This window comes from Salvelinus fontinalis, chromosome 8 (assembly GCF_029448725.1).
Source record: "Salvelinus fontinalis isolate EN_2023a chromosome 8, ASM2944872v1, whole genome shotgun sequence".
Taxonomy (NCBI): Eukaryota; Metazoa; Chordata; class Actinopteri; order Salmoniformes; family Salmonidae; genus Salvelinus; species Salvelinus fontinalis.
In genome coordinates, this window is record NC_074672.1 from 20,039,478 (window position 1) to 20,062,981 (window position 23,504).

Genomic DNA, 23,504 nt, shown 5'->3' on the forward strand with positions numbered 1-23,504 from the left:
TCTGGGTAGCCATTTGGTTAGGTGTTCAGGAGTCTTATGGCTTGGGGGTAGAAGCTGTTTAGAAGCCTCTTGGACCTAGACTTGGCGCTCTGGTACCACTTGCCGTGCGGTAGCAGAGAGAACAGTCTGACTAGGGTGGCTGGAGTCTTTGACAATTTTTAGGGCCTTCCTCTGACACTGCCTGGTATAGAGGTACTGGATGGCAGGAAGCTTGGCCGCAGTGATGTGTTGGGCCGTACACACTACCCTCTGTAGTGCCTTGCGGTCGGAGGCCGAGCAGTTGCCATACCAGGCAGTCATGCAACCAGTCAGGATGCTCTCGATGGTGGAGCTGTAGAATCTTTTAAGGATCTGAGGACCCATCCCAAATCTTTTCAGTTTCCTGAGGGGGAATAGGTTTTGTCGTGCCCTCTTCACAAGTTATTTTGTTGGTGATGTGGACACCAAGGAACTTGAAGCTTTCAACCTGCTCTACTGCAGCCCCGTCGATAAGAATGGGGGCGTGCTTGGTCCTCTTTTTCCTGTAGTCCACAATCATCTCCTTTGTCTCAAAGCTGCTTATTTCGATACATAACCTTATAGCGAGGTTTTGGCTTTGCTGTATGGCTAGTCTACTTGGCATGACTTGTAGCATGTAGACCTTTCCTGTGGCTATTGTACTCTTGTTATAGCTGTGTTTGTTCTCAGTACCATGCTCAGGGCTGTGTTCACCCTTTGTTGATAATGTGTATTGACTGTTGATGATTTGACAGGAGTAATGAAGTGTGTGGTGTGAAGGTGGGGAATGTATCACGTCCCACTGAGAAAATAGATTGATTATGCTTTATCCACGAGAGAGAGAGTTATTTTGGTAGAGGGACAAATCTGTCTGTGTCCCTGGAGTCTTAACAAGATCACAGAGGCCAGTACTGACCTAGCTCAACATGGCTAAGCCTGTCCCATGTAACCGGTCAGTGTCTCTGGCCTGCTAGAGCAATGACCTCATCAGCTGTTCCTGCAGGACTCTAATGCAATGTTGGGTTGTATTCATTATGGCACACACTGTAGCAAAATGCTTTAAAGCACTTGTTCAACTTAAAATGAGAACAAGCGGTACGTATTGTCCAGTTAGTCCTCCAGGGAAATCCTAGCACCCTTTGTTACGTTTTCTTTTGTTTGGTGCCTAATGAATACAATCCTGGGCTGGACTGGGAGGAAGGCATGGGAGGGAGCTGGATGTTGTGTCCCTCCACCCAGAAGCCCTGGCCCTGTAGCAAGCCCTAGGGCTATGCTAACTACCGTAGGCCACCTCTGAATCAGAGGCCTGAGTCACTGAAATGGAATCCGTACAAATGGTGATTCATTTGTCTTCCTGTGGGAGTGTATGTGTCTCTGGTGATGACAGAGAGCAGTTGAATAAGCAGGATGTATTACACCGGTGTGCCTGAAGGCCAGGTCTGAGCAGACATTCAGTGGAATGTGAATGCAGTCGTGCTACTGTATTTGTACTGAATCTCTCTGGCTGAGCTCAGTATTATCATCCTGATGGTGTGTAGCGCTGTCCCTCCCACATCCATTTGTTCATCATACTGGTTTCCCTCCTGCTCACACGAGGAGGAATGCCTCCCACGCACACATGCTGCAGTGTATTCAGATACTGCTCAATTCTGCTCAGATTCTGCCTTCGTGTAGATTTGCTTCCAGTCAATGATCCAGTCCTCATTTGAAAGAGCTTCCAAAGAGCAGCCTGTAGACCTTATCTCTCACTGCTAGGGTGCCTTCATTCCCTCTCTCTCTCTGAAAGAACATTTGATATAGTGCAGCAGTATTTCAGTCTCTTTCATCACAATATGCAGTGGGTGTGTAGTGGGGGTGGGGCAGGATGCATTGTCATCCTCATGTGACCTTTGACTCCCCTCACATTGCTCCAAGGGAAACACTAGCCAATGACTATAACTGTACATGATTGAGACGCAGATGCCCAATTTCTGTCCGGTTTCATCCAGAATCATTTCAAGGAACATCTTCTGTTGTCTGGGTATAGCAGCACAGGTTTTGGGGAGAGAAAGGTTATAGGAACATCATCTGTTGTCTGGGTATAGCAGCACAGGTTTTGGGGAGAGAAAGGTTATAGGAACATCATCTGTTGTCTGGGTATAGCAGTACAGGTTTTGGGGAGAGAAAGGTTATAAGGAAAATCATCTGCTGTCTGGGTATAGCAGTACAGGTTTTGGGGAGAGAAAGGTTATAGGAACATCATCTGCTGTCTGGGTATAGCAGTACAGGTTTTGGGGAGAGTTTATAGGAACATCATCTGTTGTCTGGGTATAGCAGTACAGGTTTTGGGGGGAGAAAGGTTATAGGAACATCATCTGTTGTCTGGGTATAGCAGTACAGGAGAAAGGTTATAGGAACCTTTTTACTTTGCTGCAGACTCCCTATCTGGGTGGTCACGTCAGCTCTGATCATTCCACGGCCTAGCAAACAGAACAGAACAGAGCAGAGCACAGGGTCCATGGCAGGACACGTTATGCTGATAAATATAACAAGCCCCCTCTCTCGCTCACTCTCTTTATCACATTCACACTCTGCCTCTTCAAACACCTGTTTCACTCACACACTCACTCACACACTCACACACTCACACACTCACACACTCACTCACTCACTCACTCACTTGCACTGCTAAAAGCCTGATGTGTTTACGGAGCTAGCCTGTTCATTTTCACCAGAGTGCAGGTGCTCTGCGGTTATGGACATGAGGAGGCCCTATAGGAGTTGATTGCGGAGTGGCCTGATGACACTCATCCACCTAACCACCCCTCATGTTCTCGGCTGATTAATCTGTGTAATGGCCAGCTTCCCACCCTCATCTCCACTGACCCCTCCAACCTTCTGTCACGTGACAGGCTTATTGATGGTCTTGGCTGTCATGGTGTCTGTGATGATGCAAGCACCGTGCACACAGCTCTGTAGCGCTGTCTTTCTCCTGGCAACATTCAACAGCCTGTTTATTCCACCCTTCCGCTGTCACGGCATCGCCCGCTCCGGAGATGAATCACATCTCTCTCATGATCTATTTAGCTACCACTCTGACCCATTGGCGCTCTCTATTCCGCTCACCAACTGTCTTGCTCACAACAGCTTCCTGCACTCTCTGCACCTGCTCTACCCACCCTGTCACTTGGGACAGGCTTAGCCATATTGAGCCTAGTCAGTATTGGGCTCTATGATCTTGTTAAGACTCCAGGGACACAGGAAAATTTGTCCCTGTTAAAAGACCTCGGTTTCTCTCTCTCAGAAGCCTCACTCTCTCTCTCTCTCTCTCTCCCTTTCCCTCTGTCTCAGAAGCCTCTCTCTATCTCTCTCTATCTCTCTATCTTTATTTCTCTAATTTCTTCTGTCTTTACTTCTCTAATTTCTTCTCTCTCCCCTTGAAGCCTTTGTCTATCTTTCCTTCTCTCTCCTTGTGTCTTCCTTCCCAGCATCTCAATATAAGGTCCTCTCAGAGTGTTTTTCCTCTCAGTCGCCATGACAGGTAGAGTGTATCAAGAACCCAACATGTTCTAGAAAGTACATGGCAGATAGTTGCTATTGGATGCCAGACAACCACCATTATGGAATTCATATTGTTTGGATAAGAGTGAGTTATAGATGAGCTCAGGCGTATTTGAGAAGCTACCTACCTGGTTTGGTAATCAGCTTCCTTTCTAATCAGTGGCAGAAAGGGGGATGGTAGGGTGTAAGAGAATAAAGTTAGACCCTGACTCTGAAATCTGATTACTGTAATAGGTTTACATGCGTGTTGTGGTTGTCACTCAAGGCTTTAGAAGAGCCACAAACAGCCCTATTACGATGGTGTATCCTTAATATATTACCCCAAAAATATAAACGATATTTCATGCTGAAACCCTCAAATGAAACAAGTTGATGGTATATATTTAGGATAATGTTTTACAGCTTTGTCATTCCATTTTTTAAATTAGAAAATCATCTTATTTCATATATTTTACATGTGATAATGCCACACAGAGGGCCAGAGATAATTACAAACACCAGTCAAAATCTGAAGTAACAAATCAAATCTATTTTATTGGTCACAGACACATATTTAGCAGATATTATTGTGGGTGTAGGGAAATGCTACTTGATTTCTTTACATAAAATCCTTGAAAGATACCAAAATGCTGGTAGTTTACTGGTAAACTTATAAAGTTTCCAGTAATATACCCTCCCGTTGCAACCCTAGACTTGTGTGTGGCTTTTTTGCATGTACACACCATCCCACACACAGAACACCCTACCTCTCTCACACAAATGTATGATGCCTGGCACGTTTATCTAGCTAGTCTATCAATACATAATAACACCCTGCTTGGTAGTGTAATCTCAGACTTCTTCTCTCTTTCAATCTTTGCAATGCATGTATATTGTATTGCTCCTCCTATCTTCTCCTGTTCTCTTCTTTACCCTCCCCTTCTAAGCCATTCAACTGGAACGTTGCAGGATTATCTTTCCACCATTGAGAAACACTGGCTTGTTCACACTGGGTCTGGCCAAGACGGCCCAAAACGAAGAAATTCAACAGAGGCCTCTGTTCTCTCTGTTGATGTTTGCATCAACAGAAGCCAGATCTGGACTACAAAATAATACTTGAATAATACTTGAAGAGGGAGTAGCCCGCGCATGGTTCCCACAAGGGCTTGTGGATATACTTTTCTGTTTGATAGTGTCCTTCAATCTGTTTTCATGGGTGCAATTAGGGTAAGCGAAAACAATGAATATTGTTGCTAATTTGTGAGCCATAATGGCTTTGCCTTTTGCCGTAGTTTATTTCCTTGTTGCTGTACTGTTAGACAGATGGCAGAATGTTTATTGTACAGTGCAATATCCTGCAAGCTTTGTCTTCAAGAGAAGTCTTTGATTTAATTTATTGCCCAAGGCTTGGATCAAAACTTGCATTATATGCATGTCTCTTATTCAAGTCATTTGAATTGCCTTCAGTTTGTTAAATGGTCTGTCCTCTTGCATTTAAGTGTAGTTATTGAGGGAGACTGTGTTCTGGTAGTTTTTTTTAAATGGACACCTAGTGGACACCTAGTGGACGTGGTTTGATATAGACTTATGGTTTGAAAGATTTGGGAGGGTTTCTCTGAGATACTGATGGTAAATTACTGACATCAGCTTACGGAATCAGTTCAGGTACAATACGTGAAATGAACCTTCTGAGTCTTGCTCTAAAAAAGAAGTAGAATGGGTATCTGTTTGGATTGGCACAATTGCCGACCTTGAAGCCACACGTAACACGAAAATTATGTGCAATATATTGAAGCCTTGATATAGATATTTTTATGTTTAGATATGACACCTGTCATACTGAACACCAATTAATGAATCAATTCATTATTCTCTCTTCCTCTCTTTTTCTCGTCTCCTTCTCACCATCAATTGTGAAGGAAGGCAACTTACTGGCGGAATTTACCCAAATAACTGAGCAGCATGTCTCCCGAACCCCCTCACACTTCCCCTCGTGATTACTTTTTTTTGTGGCACTCTACAACCCTGAGTACCAGAGGAGGATGTATTGTAAATAAGAATGTGTTCTTAACTAACTTGCATAGTTAAATAAAGGTTAAATTAAAAATATATATAATAATTCTCATTCTGTAGTGTAGCCTAGTGACCATCTGAACCTGAGGACCTTTGTGTCCACATTATGCTTTAGTATCAACAAACATTGTGCCCAATCTATCAATGTCCCCTTGACACTATAATAGTTTGAGTGGTTACAATGCATAAAAAGACTGTGACCTTCCATGTAGCTTGTCTCACCAGAGAATTCTGAAATAGTATGAGTTCTGTTTTTCCCTTGTTATTTCACATCCATGGTAGTGCTGCGGAAGGTCAGCTTTTCAATGTCACAAGTGTGTGTACATGTAAATATCGTAATGTTGATCATCTAAGATAAAAACTTGACACTAAAGCAAAGGTTTTATATAGTTCTTTCAAAGAGTATACAGTTACAGTTGAAGTGGGAAGTTTACATACACCTCAGCCAAATACATTTAAACTCAGTTTTTCACAATTCCTGACATTTAATCCTAGTAAAAATCCCCTGTTAGGATCACCACTTTATTTTAAGAATGTGAAATGTCAGAATAATAGTAGAGAGAATGATTTATTTCAGCTTTTATTTCATCACATTCCCAGTGGGTCAGAAGTTCACATACAATTAATATTTGGTAGCATTGCCTTTAAATTGTTTATCTTGGGTCAAACGTTTCGGGTAGCCTTCCACAAGCTACCCACAATAACTTGGGTGAATTTTGGCCCATTCCTCCTGACAGAGCTGGTGTAACTGAGTCAGGTTTGTAGGCCTCCTTGCTCGCACACGCTTTTTCAGTTCTGCCCACAAATTTTCTATGGGATTGAGGTCAGGGCTTTGTGATGGCCACTCCAATACCTTGACTTTGTTGTCCTTAAGCCATTTTGCCACAATTTTGGAAGTATGGTTGGGGTTATTGTCCATTTGGAAGACCCATTTGCAACCAAGCTTTAACTTCCTGGCTGATGTCTTGAGATTTTGCTTCAATATATCCTCATAATTTTCCTGCCTCATCATGCCATCTATTTTGTGAAGTGCACCAGTCCCTCCTGCAGAAAAGCACCCCCACAACATGATGCTGCCACCCCCGTGCTTCACGGTTGGGATGGTGTTCTTCGGCTTGCAAGCATCCCCCATTTTCCTCCAAACATAACGATAGTTGTTATGGCCAAAAAGTTCAATTTTTGTTTCATCAGACCAGAGGACATTTTTCTAAAAAGTACGATCTTTGTCCCCATGTAGTTGCAATCCGTAGTCTGACTTTTTTTAATGGCGGTTTTGGAGCAGTGGCTTCTTCCTTGCTGAGCGGCCTTTCAGATGATGTCAATATAGGACTCGTTTTACTGTGGGTATATAGATACTTTTTTAACCGTTTCCTCCAGCATCTTCACAAGGTCCTTTGCTGTTGTTCTGGGATTGATTTGCACTTTTTGCACCAAAGTACGTTCATCTCTAGGAGACAGAACGCGTCTCCTTCCTGAGCGGTATGACGGCTGCGTGGTCCCATGGTGTTTATACTTGTGTACTATTGTTTGTACAGATGAACGTGGTACCTTCAGGCATTTGGAAATTGCTCCCATGGATGAACCAAACTTGTGGAGGTCTACAATGTTTTTTCTGAGGTCTTGGCAGATTTCTTTTGATTTTCCCATGATGTCAAGCAAAGAGGCACTATGTTTGAAGGTAGGCCTTGAAATACATCCACAGGTACACCTCTAATTGACTCAAATGATGTCAATTAGGCTATCAGAAGCTTCTATAGCCATGACATAATCTTCTGGAATTTTCCAAGCCGTTTAAAGGCACAGTCAACTTAGTGTATGTAAACTTCTGACCCTCTGGAATTGTGATACAGTAAATTATAAGTGAAATAATATGTCTGTAAACAATTGTTGGAAAAATTACTTGTGTTTATGCACAAAGCAGATGTCCTAACCGACTTGCCAAAACTATAGTTTGTTAACAAGAAATTTGTGGAGTGGTTGAAAAACAAGTTTTTTAATGATTACAACCTAAGTATATGTAAACTTCCGACTTCAACTGTATGTTTAGTTGTGGTTTGTGTTCGTCGAATATAATTTCTTGTATGGATGCCTGTAAAATGGAGCATGTTTTACACAACATTTCACATTCACCCAAATTAATGAATGTTTAAAACATATTAGAAACTGGGTGGTTCGAGCCCTGAATGCGGTTTGGCTGACCACGGGTATTACAAAACATTTATTTTTACTGCTATAATTTCATTGGTAACCAGTTTATAATAGCAATAAGGCACCTCGGGTGTTTGTGATATATGGCCAATATACCACAGCTAAGGGCTGATGCGTTGCGTCGTGCGTAAAAAGACAGCCCTTAGCCGTGGTATATTGGCCATATATCACACCTCCTCAGGCCTTATTGCTTAAATCTATCTTCATTCACATTTAGAAACTGCTTCACTATAGTATAATAACCATATTATAGTGGTGTGTAGTGTAGAGCCATATGGGTTTCTTCATGAGCTCAGCTTTTCAAATCTAATCACATTTTATGTGGATGTGATGTTTCCTACCTTCACCACATGTGGGTGGCCCGCCAGGACCCAATTGCACAGGGCGGGGTTGAGACCCAGGGCCTCCAGTTTGATGATGAGCTTGGTACTATGGTGTTGAATGCTGAGCTGTAGTCAATGAACAGCATTCTTACATAGGTATCCCTCTTGTCCAGATGGGATAAGGCAGTGTGCAGTGTGGTGGCGATTGCATAGTATGTGGACCTGTTGGGGCGGTATGCAAACTGAAGTGGGTCTAGGGTGGCAGTAAAGGTGGTGATATGATCCTTGACTAGTCTCTCAAAGCACTTCATGATGACATAAGTGAGTGCTACGGGGCGGCAGTCATTTAGTTTGGTTATCTTTGCCTTCTTGGGTACAGGAACAATGGTGGCCATCTTGAAGCATGTGGGGACAGCAAACTGGGATAGGGAGCAATTGAACATGTCTGTAAACACACCAACCAGCTGGTCTGCGCATGCTCTGAGGACGCGGCTAGGGATGCCGTCTGGGTCAGCAGCCTTGTGAGGTTTAACACGTTTAAATGTTTTTCTCACGTCGGCCACGGAGAAGGAGAGGGGGGCTTAGCCGGCTCTGGAGGATCCAGGGATCCATAAGCTAATTGGAGGGCCAGACTGACAGACCGGTAGACGGACCTATGATCTCACTGAAATGAGAATCACACCAATAATAATGGGTGGGTCATAGCTTGTGAGTGATGTTATCTAGAGAACTGGACCAGCAGGTTGAAGTGTGGAATTTCATCTCTTACTTTCTCATCGGCCTATTGACATCTTGAAAAATAAGTACTGTGAGTGTTATAGTACAAACAGTGAAGTAGATTCTCACTCTCGTCTTGGCTCCGCTGGCTGAAATATTGTCTGTAGCATATCAAACAGATGTAATGCCTTTGCTGAGTCATGACATCTGAATATTATGCCTGATAGATCTTATTGCCCAAAAGAATTACAGGGCAATGACTCTGACAGTACACAGAGAGACCCTGAGCACTGTCTTCACCCACAGGTCTCTGTGTATACACCTGCTCTTCAGCACAGCTGTAACCTTTACTCTGGCAAGGAAACGGTCATTTCTGGAGGCAGAGGGCAAACCGTGTGTCCTCTTTCTCTCTGCATGAGGAGTTCTCTTTTCACAGAGAATATGAAAAGAGCTGGCAATATTATTTCATCGTCGAACAACAGTATTTTAAGGTCTCTCTCATAGTAAATCTGTCAGTGTGATCCGCAGTGACTGTAAATATTGTGTTTGACAAACTGCACTGCATTACTGTGCGGCTGATTTCAGCCATTGCTGTACTGTAACTGCAGTATAGCTGCCCTGCCTGTGCTCCTCGGTGCTCCTACTAATGTCACGATTCATCACACAGGGTACAAAATGTTCCCTGGTTCAGATTGAGATGAGTAGCCCATCATCGAGGCTTCGAGGTTATGTACTGCAGAAATGTGTTCAAAGTAAACACACTGTACCTCTCTATTGCATACTTTTTCAAGTAGCAAGCACAGCCACACAAATTCAGTCTTAATGCCGACCGCTCATGATTATTGTGGCGTTGTGACAGATTAAGACTGAAACGTTTTAGCTGTTATCTATCATGTGCATATAAATTTGCCTCTGAGTTCCACCAGTCCCATCTTTCAGGTGTAAAGGTCACTAATTTGTCAGGTTGGCTCAAACTGATCACAGCACTCACCTAATGCTGGGGCGGCAGGTAGCCTAGTGGTTAGAGCGTTGGTCTTGTAACCCAACACTCACCTTATGCTGGGGCGGCAGGTAGTCTAGTGGTTAGAGCGTTGGTCTTGTAACCCAACACTCACCTTATGCTGGGGCGGCAGGTAGTCTAGTGGTTAGAGCGTTGGTCTTGTAACCCAACACTCACCTTATGCTGGGGCGGCAGGTAGTTTAGTGGTTAGAGCGTTGGTCTTGTAACCCAACACTCACCTTATGCTGGGGCGGCAGGTAGTTTAGTGGTTAGAGCGTTGGTCTTGTAACCCAACACTCACCTTATGCTGGGGCGGCAGGTAGTTTAGTGGTTAGAGCGTTGGTCTTGTAACCCAACACTCACCTTATGCTGGGGCGGCAGGTAGTTTAGTGGTTTGAGCGTTGGTCTTGTAACCCAACACTCACCTTATGCTGGGGCGGCAGGTAGTTTAGTGGTTAGAGCGTTGGTCTTGTAACCCAAAGGTTACAAAATGTTCCCTGAGACCCGTGGTTGAAGAAAGAGCTCAGGGTCTCTCTGTGTACTGTCAGAGTCATTGCCCTGGTGGTTGCAAGATTGAATCCCTGAGCTGACAAGGTAAAGATCTGTTGTTCTGCCCCTGAACAAGGCAGTCAACCCACTGTTCATAGGCCATCATTGAAAATAAGAATTTGTTCTTAACTGACTTGCTTAGTTAAATAAAGGTAACAAAATGCTGCTCCCTCTGAAGATTTACTCAACATGGTCGAGTATGGGTATGCAACATGGGTTGCACATTTTGTGGAATATTCAGATGGGGAAACTTTCCGTGGGAGTTAACTGGAATATATGAGAATTAACGGAAATATATGCACATTAATATTAATACCATTTAAATGTAGATGTTTTTTGCATTGGATATATTTACCATATCATATGCAGACAGAAACATAAACCTTATCATACCTTATCATAAGTAGACATCATTGCAAATGATTAAATCCTTCCAATAGAAATTAAAAAAACAATTTAGTTACGAATTGAACTTTAATTAATTGAGTTGACTCTTCACATGGGATGATTTCACTGAACAACAAAAGGGAATATTGAATGATCCCCATTGCATCTCCCAAAAATGTTTTCAACATACATCTGTAAAATGTGATAGTCTAGAAACTAAAGCTTTGGTTCTCTTCCTCTCCAACTTCCATGTCTTCTCCCTGGACCTCCTCAATGTCCACCTCTTGAATATCAGACTCTGAGGCCTCATCTTCACTGTCACTTTCCAACCTTGTTGAGGATGGCTCGTTGTCAGGTTAAAAAAGCCTCAAATTTGCCCGGTTGACCACCAATTTTTCAACACTTGTATAGGTCAGCCTGTTGCGTGCTTTGGTGTGTGGGTTCCCAAACAAGGACCAGTTGCGCTCTGAGGCGGCTGATGTTGGTGGGATTTGGAGGATGATGGAGGCAACAGGGGAAAGAGCCTCAGATCCACAAAGTCCCTTCCACCAGGTGGCTGATGAGATACAGCATATTGGCACGACTGCCATATTGCATCTCCATCCCAAAGCCCTTGCTTGGAAGTGTACATCGCCAGACTGCCAATAACCTTGCCCTCATCCAGGCCAAGGTAGCAAGACATGGTAGTGATGACACCATAGGCCTTGTTGATCTCTGCACCAGACAGGATGCTCTTGCCAGCATACTTCGGGTCCAAAATGTACGCTGCAGCATGTATGGGCTTCAGGCAGAAGTCTTCACGCTTTTTGATGTATTTCAGAACTGCAGTTTCCTCTGATTGGAGCAACAGTGAAGTGGGCAGGGCAGTACGGATTTCTTCTCTTACATCTGCAAGCAGAGTCTGAACATCAGTCAGGATGGCATTGTCTCCCTCAATCCGTGCAATGGCTACTGCTATAGGTTTCAGGAGTTTCAGGCTGCTTACCACTCTCTCACAAAATACATCATCCAGGAGGATCCTCTTGATGGGGCTGTCCATATCGGCAGACTGTGATAGCCATTTCTTGGAGAGACGCCTTCCCTTCCAGGAGACTGTCAAACATGGTGACAACACCACCCACACGGGTGTTGCTGGGCAGCTTCAATGTGGTGCTCTTATTCTTCTTACTTTGCTTGGTGAGGTAGATTGCTGCTATAACTTGATGACCCTTCAAATACCTAACCATTTCATTGGCTCTCTTGTAGAGTGTATCCATTGTTTTCAGTGCCATGATGTTCATGAGGAACAGATTCAATGCATGAGCAGCACAGCCAATGGGTGTGATGTGAGGGTAGGACTCCTCCACTTTAGACCAAGCAGCCTTCATGTTCGCAGCATTGTCTGTAACCAGTGCAAATACCTTCTGTGGTCCAAGGCCATTGATGACTGCCTTCGGCTCATCTGCAATGTAGAAACCGGTGTGTCTGTTGTCCCTTGTCTCTGTGCTCTTGTAGAATACTGGTTGAGCGGTGGAGATGATGTAGTTAATTATTCCTTGCCCACGAACATTCGACCACCCATCAGATGATTGCAATGCAGTTTGCTGTCTCTATGATTTGCTTGACCTTCACTTGAAATCTGTTGAACTCTGCATCCAGCAAATTAGTAGATAAAGCATGGCTGGTTGGGGGGGGGGGGGGTTATGCTGAATGAAGAACATTCAGAAATCTCTTTCATTACACATTACTTGTGAGCATCAGAGGTGAACCAGTTGCGTACACAGCTTGAGTAAGACATTCATCAGCGTTTCTCTGACTAAGTTCCTCCATCGAGTCAAAAAAACTTCTGATTCCGGGAGGACCATGAGCTGTTGCTATCGATAAGGTGTCTGATTCATCATTTTCACCTCGAATAGAAGTAGAGGGACTTTTGTCGGGGTTGCTTGTTGTCAGCGCTGAGGGAACTTTATGCACTTGGCCAGATGATTCCGCATTTTTGTTACATTCTTCACAATATGATTTGGCACAGTATTTGCAAATGTACACAGCTTTTCCTTCTACATTAGCTGCACTGAAATGTCTCCACACATCAGAGAGTGCACGTGACATTTTCCTGTAAAGATGAGTAAAAAAAAAACAAATACAATGCCATGTACAGGTAAATAGTTAAGCAGTTAGATTAAACAACTCCTTTGTAAGATACATGTTTTAAAATGAAACATGTATGGAAACAGGTGAATTAACAATCCTCAGTTAGCAGGCTCAAGCAAGCTAAAATCCACATGGTAGCAAAAACGAACTAGCAGAAATTGTTAACAAGATAGAAATGATTTGAAGACACTTTTGAGGTAGGCTACTATTTACTTGTTAACAAAACATCATGTATGTCGTATAAAATATATTCACCCCACCCAGTATTGTAATCAAAAGTTACCAGAAAGCATGTAGTCCTTGGCTCAGACAATGTAGTAGTGTGGGCTAAATAGCATCTCATTAGTGTGCAAGATCTTGAGAATCAGCTGTACATGTGATGGAAGAATGCACTGTGTATGCGAAGGGTTGCAATTCCATTGATTTGGGGATAGTTTAACCACAATACCTAGAATTGCCTTATGTGTATCCCACAAAAAAAGGTTAACTTTTATAAGCTAACTTTTTTGATGAATTTAAGCAAAATTCCCCAAATTCCTGGCCTTAATTTCCCATGGAAAATTTTCGATTTTCGACCCTTTGCACCCCTAATGGTCAGAGTGTTACTTAGTTCACCAGGTGATTCCAGTACCAGTCAAATGTTTGGACACACCTACTCATTCAAGAGTTTCTTTATTTTTACTATTTTCTACATTGTAGAAAAATAGTGAACACATAAAAACTATGAAATAACACATATGGAATCATGTAGTAACCAAAAAAGGATAAAACAAATCAAAATATATTTTACATTTTAGATTCTTCAAAGTAGCCACGCTTTGCCTTGATGATTGCCTTTGACAGCTTTGCACACTCTTGGCATTCTCTCAACCAGCTTCACCTGGAATGCTTTTCCAACAGTCTTGAAGGAGTTCCCACATATGCTGAGCACTTGTTGGCTGCTTTTCCTTCACTCTGCGTACCAACTCATCCCAAACCATCTCAATTGGGTTGAGGTCAGGTGATTGTGGAGGCCAGGTCATCTGATGCAGCACTCCATCACTCTCCTTCTAGGTCAAATAGCCTTTACACAGCCTCGAGGTGTGTTGGGTCATTGTCCTTTGGAAAAACAAATGATGGTCCCACTAAGCGCAAACAAGATGGGATGGCGTATCGAATGCTGTGGTAGTCATGCTAGTTAAGTGGGCCTTGAATTAAATAAATAAATAAATCACTGACAGTGTCACCAGCAAAGCACCATCACACCATCCCCTCCGTGCTTCACTGTGGGAACCACACATGCGGAGATCATCCGTTCACCTACTCTGCATCTCACAAAGACCTGGCGGTTGGATCCAAAAATCTCACAGTTGGACTCATCAGACCAAAGGACAGATTTCCACCGGTCTAATGTCCATTGCTCGTGTTTCTTGGTCCAAGCAAGTCTTTTCTTCTTATTGGTGTCCTTTAGTAGTGGTTTCTTTGCAGCAATTTGACCATGAAGGCCTGATTCACACAGTCTCCTCTGAACAGTTGATGTTGAGACGTGTCTGTTTCTTGAACTCTGTGAAGCATTTATTTGGGCTGCAATTTCTGAGGCTGGTTACTCTAATGAACTTATCCTCTGCAGCAGGGGTAACTCTGGGTCTTCCTTTCCTGTGGCTGTCCTCATGAGAGCCAGTTTCATCATAGTGCTTGATTGTTTTTGAAACTGCGCTTGAAGAAACTTTCTTCAAATGTTCCATATTGACTGACCTTCATGTCTTAAAGTAATGATTGACTGTTGTTTCTCTTTGCTTATTTGAGCTGTTCTTGTCATAATATGGACTTGGTCTTTTACTAAATATGTCTATCTTCTGTATACCAACCCTACCTTGTCACAACACAACTGATTGGCTCAAACACATTAAGAAGGAAAGAAATTCCACAAATTAACGTTTAACAAGGCACACCTGTTAATTGAAATGCATTCCAGGTGACTACCTCATTTTTTTTGGTTACTACATGACTCCATATGTGTTATTTCATAGTTTTGATGTCTTCACTGTTATTCTACAATGTAGAAAGTAGTAAAAATAAAGAAAAACTCTTGAATGAGTAAGTGTGTCCAAACTTTTGACTGGTACTGTATGCTAGATGGAGAAGTCAGCATAAGGCCAAACAGACATAGGTTATCACCTTTACTCCTATAAATGCCTTACTAACTTCGTAGGATCGTTACACGAAAGGAGTCACTTTTGCCTCCCTTTGATGTTTTAAGTAGAGATGTGGCACCAATATCGGTCTTTAAAAGCATGTTTTATTGAATGAAGTGCCATTTAATATAGACCACATACAAAATTCAATAAAGTGCCCAAATCCAGCATTTTGACATGTCCCTCTGTGCACTCTGTATTAGAGGTCGACCGATTAATCGGAATGGCCGATTTAATCGGGGTCGATTTCAAGTTTTCATAACAATCGGAAATCTGTATTTTCGGGCACCGTTATGGCGAATTGTTTTTTTTCTCATTTTTTTTTCACCTTTTATTTCATCTTTATTTAACTAGGCAAGTCAGTTAAGAACATTTTTATTTTCAATGACGGCCTCGTTCAGGGGCAGAAAGGCAGATTTTTAACCTTGTCAGCTCGAGGGATCCAATCTTGCAACCTTACAGTTAACTAGTCCAATGCTCTAACACTGATTACATTGCACTCCACGAGGAGCCTGCCTGTGCCGCGAATGCAGTAAGCTAAGGTAAGTTGCTAGCTAGCATTAAACTTATCTCATAAAAAACAATCAATCAATGACTGTCATTGCTCCAATGTGTACTTAACCATAAACATCAATGCCTTTCTTAAAATCAATACACAAGTATATCTTTTTAAACCTGCATATTTAGCTAAAAGAAATCCAGGTTAGCAGGCAATATTAACCAGGTGAAATTGTGTAATTTCTCTTGCGTTCATTGCACGCAGAGTCAGGGTATATGCAACAGTTTGGGCCGCCTGGCTCTTTGCGAACTAATTTGCCAGAATTTTACGTAATTATGACATAACATTGAAGGTTGTGCAATGTAACAGGAATATTTAGACTCATGGATGCCACCCGTTAGATAAAATACGGAACGGAATAAACATTTTGTTTTCGAGGTGATAGTTTCCGGATTAGTCAAAGGTATATGGTTTAGAGAGAAATAGTCGACGTGTTATAATTCCTGTAATAACTTGCGGCTGAACTTGAAAGGCGTTCCTTCGTTATTTTACCGTTCATGTCTTCCATAGAGAATGTCTTGGTCTACTTCAAATAAAGTCTGTGTTTCGTGCAGGCTTAAACCGCCTCGACGTTTTGATACCCGGGTAAATCTCACTAGGATATGGTAAAGTTTGTCAACATATTTTCATAAATCCATTCTACAAAAAAATTATCTTCGCTTATATTTAGCCAATATTGATCAGAGTTACCTTGTTCTATGGATATCTACACAGTTATAAAATTGGCAAGGTGGTGTAAGCCTACACGAAACACAGACCTTATTTTAAGTGAATCTAAAAATATCCTATGGAATAAATGAAGGAACCGCTTTTCAGATTTTGCTAGAAGGTGTCATGGGAATTATGACTCGCACTTTGGTCGTCAATTCGTACCATGACAATTATTAAAATAGGATTTCCTGCATATAGAAATGACAGTTTTTGTTTTCAACATTCATCACAGGTAACTTAAACTCTATTTTTATTCAAACAGTTGAGAGTATTTGTCTCCTAAGCAGACTCTTCAGTATCATTGTCACTTCAGAGTTGTGTGTGTGTATTTATGTATTATATTAAGTTAAAATTAAAGTGTTCATTGTTCATTCAGTATTGTTGCAATTGTCATTATTACAAAAATGTGTGTGTGTGTGTGTATGATATATATATATCGGACGATTTAATCGGTATCGGCTTTTTTTGTCCTCCAATAATCGGTATCGGCGTTGAAAAATCATAATCGGTCGACCTCTACTCTATCCACATTTCCACCATCATTGCAAAGTCCTAGTTTTGTGTTTAATTAATGTGATTAGTGATTCATTTTAAGAAAAGAAAAACACCTGTCCCTCATTTTAAGGTCAACCCTGTTACGTGAACTCTCATTTTAATATGGTGAAACTATTGCTTTGTAAATATCTAATAGTTAAATCATAGTGTAAAATCAGGTGAGCTGGTTCTAATCCTTATAGCCATTGTCTGGTGTTTTGTGGTGGAAAACTGAAGTGTGTCGAGCATATCACGTCAACCCTGTTATCCACGGATAGACAGACGAGAAATGTTTTAACAATAAACTGTTCTTTTGTGAAGCTTGCATTCAATTGCCCCTCACTTTTGCACACAACAAGATGCCATTCCCCCTGTCACAAGGGGATTTATGGCTGATTTAAGATTAAATCACCAACCCTGTTGTGGTCAACCCTGTTCGGCACTAAATAGGCACTTGCTATAGTCATTTTTTAATTTAACAGTCAGAATGGGAAAACGTGCTCGTCATAACAGAATGTTAAACTAGGTGAAATACATTTTTAAAAATCAACCAAGTTACACTACCCAAAAGGGACACATTTGTGGAATGACCTAGTAAGTGTCTTACTCTATGACAACTCCAAACCTGAGGAACATTTTTTAATGTTTGAGGAAACATGTTCTGTTCTTAATCAAGTGTAGGGTCTGTTGTTGGGCTGGTACACTTACTCTCGATTCTGGCTTTAATTCCTTTCCTACCTTGTTTGGGAACCATTTAACAATGTTTAATGTAATGTATCCCTCCATGTGCTTGCTGTTTTGAGCTGGGTCGTTGTTGTGGAGACTTCCAGGCCTGAAGGAGATGCCACTAATGAACAGTTCATTAAGACAGTAAAGGAGAGCAAACTGAATTAGGTTTCAATTAGAGCTCAATACAAGAATAAACGCTAACCAGTCTGTGCTATTTTATTCTTCGTTGGGAAGAATCGACCAGCCGTCAAAGGAATAGATACAAATCGTCTCAAATCTAGGAGGAAAGCCAGGAAGCACTATATGTTTTAGAGAGGAAGGGTTTACAAATTAATTGGCAGTTTAATCACATTGTTAGAAGGCACCTACAGTTATATAACCTTAGATGTTTATGTGAAATAAATTAAACCAGGACTGCAATATGTTTATTTTGTTCTCTTTTCTGATCTCTGGGCTGTGTAACTTCATGTAGACTTTTTAGAGAAAGATATAGTGTGTGGGTGTGAGTGGTGTGCGTTCCTGCCAGTCTGTCTGTGTGGGTCTATGTGTGTGTCCATGTGTGTGCCTGCGTCCATGTGCATGTGTGTTAGTACAGTATGCAGGTGTGTCTGTGTGCAGTGAGTATGTGTGTAATGTAGCACTCTTCCAGAAGGAACATGTCATGGGACAGGGACAGTTTATGCTGAGCTACTGTACGGTACGATACAGGGTCAGAACTCCATGATTACAGTGATGCTGTGCTCCCTGTGGTGTGCTGTGGTTTCTGGGACACGCGTGTGGAAGATGGCCTTTCTGTTCCTCGGGGCCACAGAGCAGTGTGCATGGGGATAGAAGACCTATTTTAACTTCATTATTAGAACTGTCTCAGAGCCTCCAAAGGACGCCTTTCATCAGTGCTGCTCACTGATTGGCTATGGAAAACATATGGTTTCTGAATACCATAGAGAGCCCAAGTATTGTATTTCATAGCACGTCATAAATTATGAATGTTGTAGGATGTTCTACTGTATTGTATTTTCTACATGTATATGTATTGCAATCTCACTCTCTCCTCTTTCTCTCTTTCTCTTCCAGTGTGTGAGGGACCCAGCTCTGCTGCTGACACATTTAGAGTTTAGCCTGCTTTGCCACAACCAGGAAAATGTCGGGGTCCTACGATGAATCTGCTGCTACTGCTGACGACGCTATGGACAGCTTTTGGGAGGTACTTCAGAAACACCATACAGGTCATCTGGGCTATGAAGGAAAACCTATAGACCTTTATCAGCCAAGTTACACACAACTCTCCCTCTTTAGGAGACATGAGTCATAGGATCACTGGCCACCATCATCCTCTCTGGTGAAAAAGCTATTGACAACATGATAATATAGGTCATGTAATTTCATTTCCATGAGGATCAATAGGAATATGGTTGGTTAATCCAATACGTTGATGTTGTTGCACAGAAAATATCCAATTTGTGCTATGGAATTCACTATAGAGCACTATAGAGTCCCTTTTGTGTCATCGTAGGAGGAGGGTCACAGAGACTGACCGACAGAGCCTCTCAGTTAGAAGCAGCACTGAGGCAGCCATTCAGCCCACATGCACCTGCCCTAAAATCTATATACGGCCAAGAAAGATCTGGCCACAGCATACAGCATACTGAATAGCATAAGGACTCTTGTAGGGCTAGATGTTTGGTTTAAATTGAAAAACACGTCTGACAGCAAAAATACAAAACTGTATATTATCTAAATACTGTAAAGTCTTCTTAAAGGGACTTTGTTTTTGACACAGACACTGTACCCCACACCAGTCCCACCCAGCCTAGGGCCCATCCTCTCTGAGTGGACTGAGTGGTCTTTGTCTGTGGGCTGCATTCCTGTCTCTGCCTCGTCCTGTCAGTGTCCTATCTCTGATAATCTGTCTGCCTGCATTAGAGCACAGTAAAGGATTATAGCAGTCAGTACACGAGCACACACACACACACAGACGTGTGCGCGCACACAGAGGGGCACACACACATACATGCGTGGGTCATTACAGTGCCTTCGGGAAAGACTTTTGACTTTTTCCACATTTTGTTAGGTTCCAGCCTTATTCTAAAATTGATTAATTGTTTTTTTTGTCCTTTATTAACAGCTACATACAATACCCAATAATGACAAAGCAAAAACTGTTTTTATACATTTCTGCACAAAAAAAATGAAATATCACATTTACATAAGTATTCAGACCATTTACTCAGTACTTTGTTGAAGCATCTTTAGCAGCGATTACAGCCTCGAGTCTTCTTAGGTATGACGCTACAAACTTGGCACACCTGTATTTGGGGAGTTTCTTCCATTCTTCTCTGCAGATCCTCTCAAGCTCTGTCAGGTTGGATGGGGAGAGTTTCTGTACAGTTACTTTCAGGTCTCTTCAGAGATGTTCAATTGAGTTCAAGTCCGGGCTCTGGCTGGGCCACACAAGGAGTCTTATCTCGAAGCCACTCCTGCATTGTCTTGGCTGTGTGCTTATGGTTGTTGTCCTGTTGAAAGTGAACCTTTGCCCCAGTCTGAGATCCTAAGTGCTCTGTAGCAGGTTTTCAAGGATCTCTCTGTACTTTGCTCCATTCATCTTTGCCTCGATCCTGACTAGTCTCCCAGTCCCTGTCGCTGAGTAACATCCCCACAGCATGATGCTGACACCACCATGCTTCACTGTAGGGATGGTGCCAGGTTTCCTCCAGATGTGACCTTTGGCATTCAGGCCAAAGAGTTCATTCTTGGTTTCATCAGACCAGAGAATCTTGTTTCTCATGGACTGTGAGTCCTTTAGGTGACTTTTGGCAAACTCCAAGTGAGCAGTCATGTGCCTTTTACTGAGGAGTGTCTTCCGTCTGGCCAGTCTACCATAAAGGCCTGATTGGTGGTGCTGCAGAGATGGTTGTCTTTCTGGAAGATTCTCCCATCTCCACAGAGGAACTCTAGAGCTCTGTCAAAGTGACCATTGGGTTCTTGGTCACCTCCCTGACCAAGGCCCTTCTCCCCTGATTGCTCAGTTTGGCCAGGCAGCCAGCTCTAGGAAGAGTCTTGGTGGTTCCAAACTTCTTCCATTTAAGAATGATGGAGGCCACTGTGTTCTTGGGGACCTTCAACCCTGCAGAAATGTTTTGGTACACTTCCCCAGATCTGTGCCTCGACACAATCCTGTCTCGGAGCTCTACGGACAATTCCTTCGACCTCATGGCTTGGTTTTGCTTTGACATGCACTGTCAACTGTGGGACCTATTTATATAGACAGGTGTGTGCTTTTCCTTAATCACGTCCAATCAATTGAATTTACCACAGGTGGACTCCAATCAATTTGTAGAAACATCTCAAGGATGATCAATGGAAACAGGATGCACCTGAGCTAAATATTGGGTCTGAATACTTATGTAAATAAGGTACTTCTGTTTTTTATTTTTATTCAATTTGCAAACATTTCTAAAAAAACTGTTTTTGCTTTGTCATTATGGGGTATTGTGTGTATTGAGGACATTTACAGTAGCTTGCGAAAGTATTTACCCCCTTGGCATGTTTCCTATTTTGTTGCCTTACAACCTGGAATTAAAATAGATTTTTTTGGGGGGGGGGGTTGTATCATTTGATTTACACAACATGCCTACCACTTTGAAGATGCTAAATATTTATTATTGTAAAACAAACAAGAAAAAAACAGAAAAACAGAAAACTTGAGCGTGCATAACCCCCCCAAAGTCAATACTTTGTAGAGACACCTTTTTGCAGCAATTACAGCTGCAAGTCTCTTGGGTTTGTCTCTATAATGCACATTTGTGGCCTGCTGGAGGTCATTTTGCAGGGCTCTGGCAGTGCTCCTCCTGCTCAAAGGCGGAGGTAACGGTCCTGCTGCTGGGTTGTTGCCCTCCTACGGCCTCCTCCACGTCTCCTGATGTACTGGCCTGTCTCCTGGTAGCGCCTCCATGCTCTGGACACTACGCTGACAGACACAGCAAACCTTCTTGCTACAGCTCGCATTTTATTTTTTTTTACCTTTATTTAACTAGGCAAGTCAGTTAAGAACAAATTCTTATTTTCAATGACGGCCTAGGAACAGTGGGTTAACTGCCTGTTCAGGGGCAGAACGACAGATTTGTACCTTGTCAGCTCGGGGATTTGAACTTGCAACCTTCCGGTTACTAGTCCAACGCTCTAACCACTAGGCTACGCTGCCGCCCGCATTGATGTGCCATCCTGGATGAACTGCACTACCTGAGCCACTTGTGTGGGTTGTAGACTCCGTCTCATGCTACCACTAGAGTGAGAGCACCGCCAGCATTCAAAAGTGACCAAAACATCAGCCAGGAAGCATAGGAACTGAGAAGTGGTCTGTGGTCACCACCTGCAGAATCACTCCTTTATTGAGGGTGTCTTGCTAATTGCCTTTAATTTCCACCTTTTGTCTATTCCATTTGCACAACAGCATGTGAAATGTATTGTCAATCAGTGTTGCTTCCTAAGTGGACAGTTTGATTTCACAGAAGTGTGATTGACTTGGAGTTACATTGTGTTGTTTAAGTGTTCCCTTTATTTTTTTGAGCAGTGTATTTTATTCATTTTAGAATAAGCCTGTAACTTAACAAAATGTGGAAAAAGTCACAGCAATGGCCACACACACAAAGCCGCTGCTATTGCATAACTACACATGCACAGGCATGAGCCACCCCCCACCTCCCTCTGTCATGCACCAGGAGCTTATGCCCCCTGCAGGCACTGCAATGCCTATGTTAAGGTGGCATCTCTTATGAGAATGATGAAAGTGAGTACAGGTGATTCTTTATTGTTACTCCAGGGTATTAGTAGATCATTTATCATTTCTGTCACTACACCAGAGTTAAACGATTTATTTGATCAATTTTATCTCCATTTCTTATTTGACTCTCTCGAGAGAATTATTTTACAGTTTATGTTTTTTAGTTATTTCCACCTAAAGATATCTTAGTGCTCTTAGAGATTTGGCATATTGAGTATTGCACTTGACTGCATCCTCATCCTCAATCATTGATGTGTAGGGAAGCCTTGTGTTTTGCTCTTGTACCTCATCAGTCTACCCTCCTCTGACCATTCTCAGGTGGGGAACTACAAGCGCGCCGTAAAGCGGATTGACGACGGCCACCGGCTCTGCAATGACCTCATGGGCTGCCTTCAGGAACGTGCCAAGATTGAGAAGGCCTATGGTGACCAGCTGACCGCCTGGTCCAAGAGATGGAGACAGCTGATCGAGAAAGGCCAGTATTGGGATTGTCTGTTTGGCGTCTGTTTTGAGGTCTTCATCCCATGTTAAATTCCTTTGATTTAACTCACTGCTCAGCTCCATTTGTCCCGATTCTATTGTGAGTGTTTTCTGTAAGATGAGGAGGCTTAACTTATGCAAACTGGAATGGCTCATAAGAGCAGGAGCGTGAGACAGCTTGATGTACAAGTAGCGTGAGACTGCTTTATGTACAAGTACACCCCCTGGAAAGGACGCTAGTCTATCGCAGGGCCTTACCCCCAATCATCTCCTTAATACTAAAGGCCAAACAGAGACACATTGGATCCCATTTCTTCAGTCTTTGGTATGACTCGGTTGGGGATCAAACTTCCAACCTTTCAACCTCAGGTCGGACACTCTGACCACAAGGCCGCTGAGTTTGTCACGTTCACATTTTCAATCTTTTTTTCTGCAACCTACGGTGGGGAGAACAAGTATTTGATACACTGCCGTTTTGTAGGTTTTCCTACTTACAAAGCATGTAGAGGTCTGTAATTTCTATCATAGGTACACTTCAACTGTGAGAGACGTAATCTAAAACAAAAATCCTGAAAATCACATTGTATGATTTTTAAGTAATTAATTTGCATTTTATTGCATGACATAAGTATTT

The 23,504-nt window shown here is 42.5% G+C and overlaps 1 protein-coding gene across 3 annotated transcripts in view; it reads left to right on the plus strand.

The window, feature by feature from the left end:
- Positions 1 to 23,504, plus strand: part of LOC129860834 (protein kinase C and casein kinase substrate in neurons protein 1-like) — a 57,673-nt gene that overhangs the window by 17,717 nt on the left and 16,452 nt on the right. For all 3 annotated transcript variants that reach the window (XM_055931659.1, XM_055931658.1, XM_055931660.1), the window contains 2 exons: positions 18,685 to 18,814; positions 22,709 to 22,865. In XM_055931659.1, coding sequence (XP_055787634.1) covers positions 18,752 to 18,814; positions 22,709 to 22,865 — 220 coding nt within the window. In that variant the 5' untranslated portion in view covers positions 18,685 to 18,751. The remainder of the gene's footprint in view (positions 1 to 18,684; positions 18,815 to 22,708; positions 22,866 to 23,504) is intronic.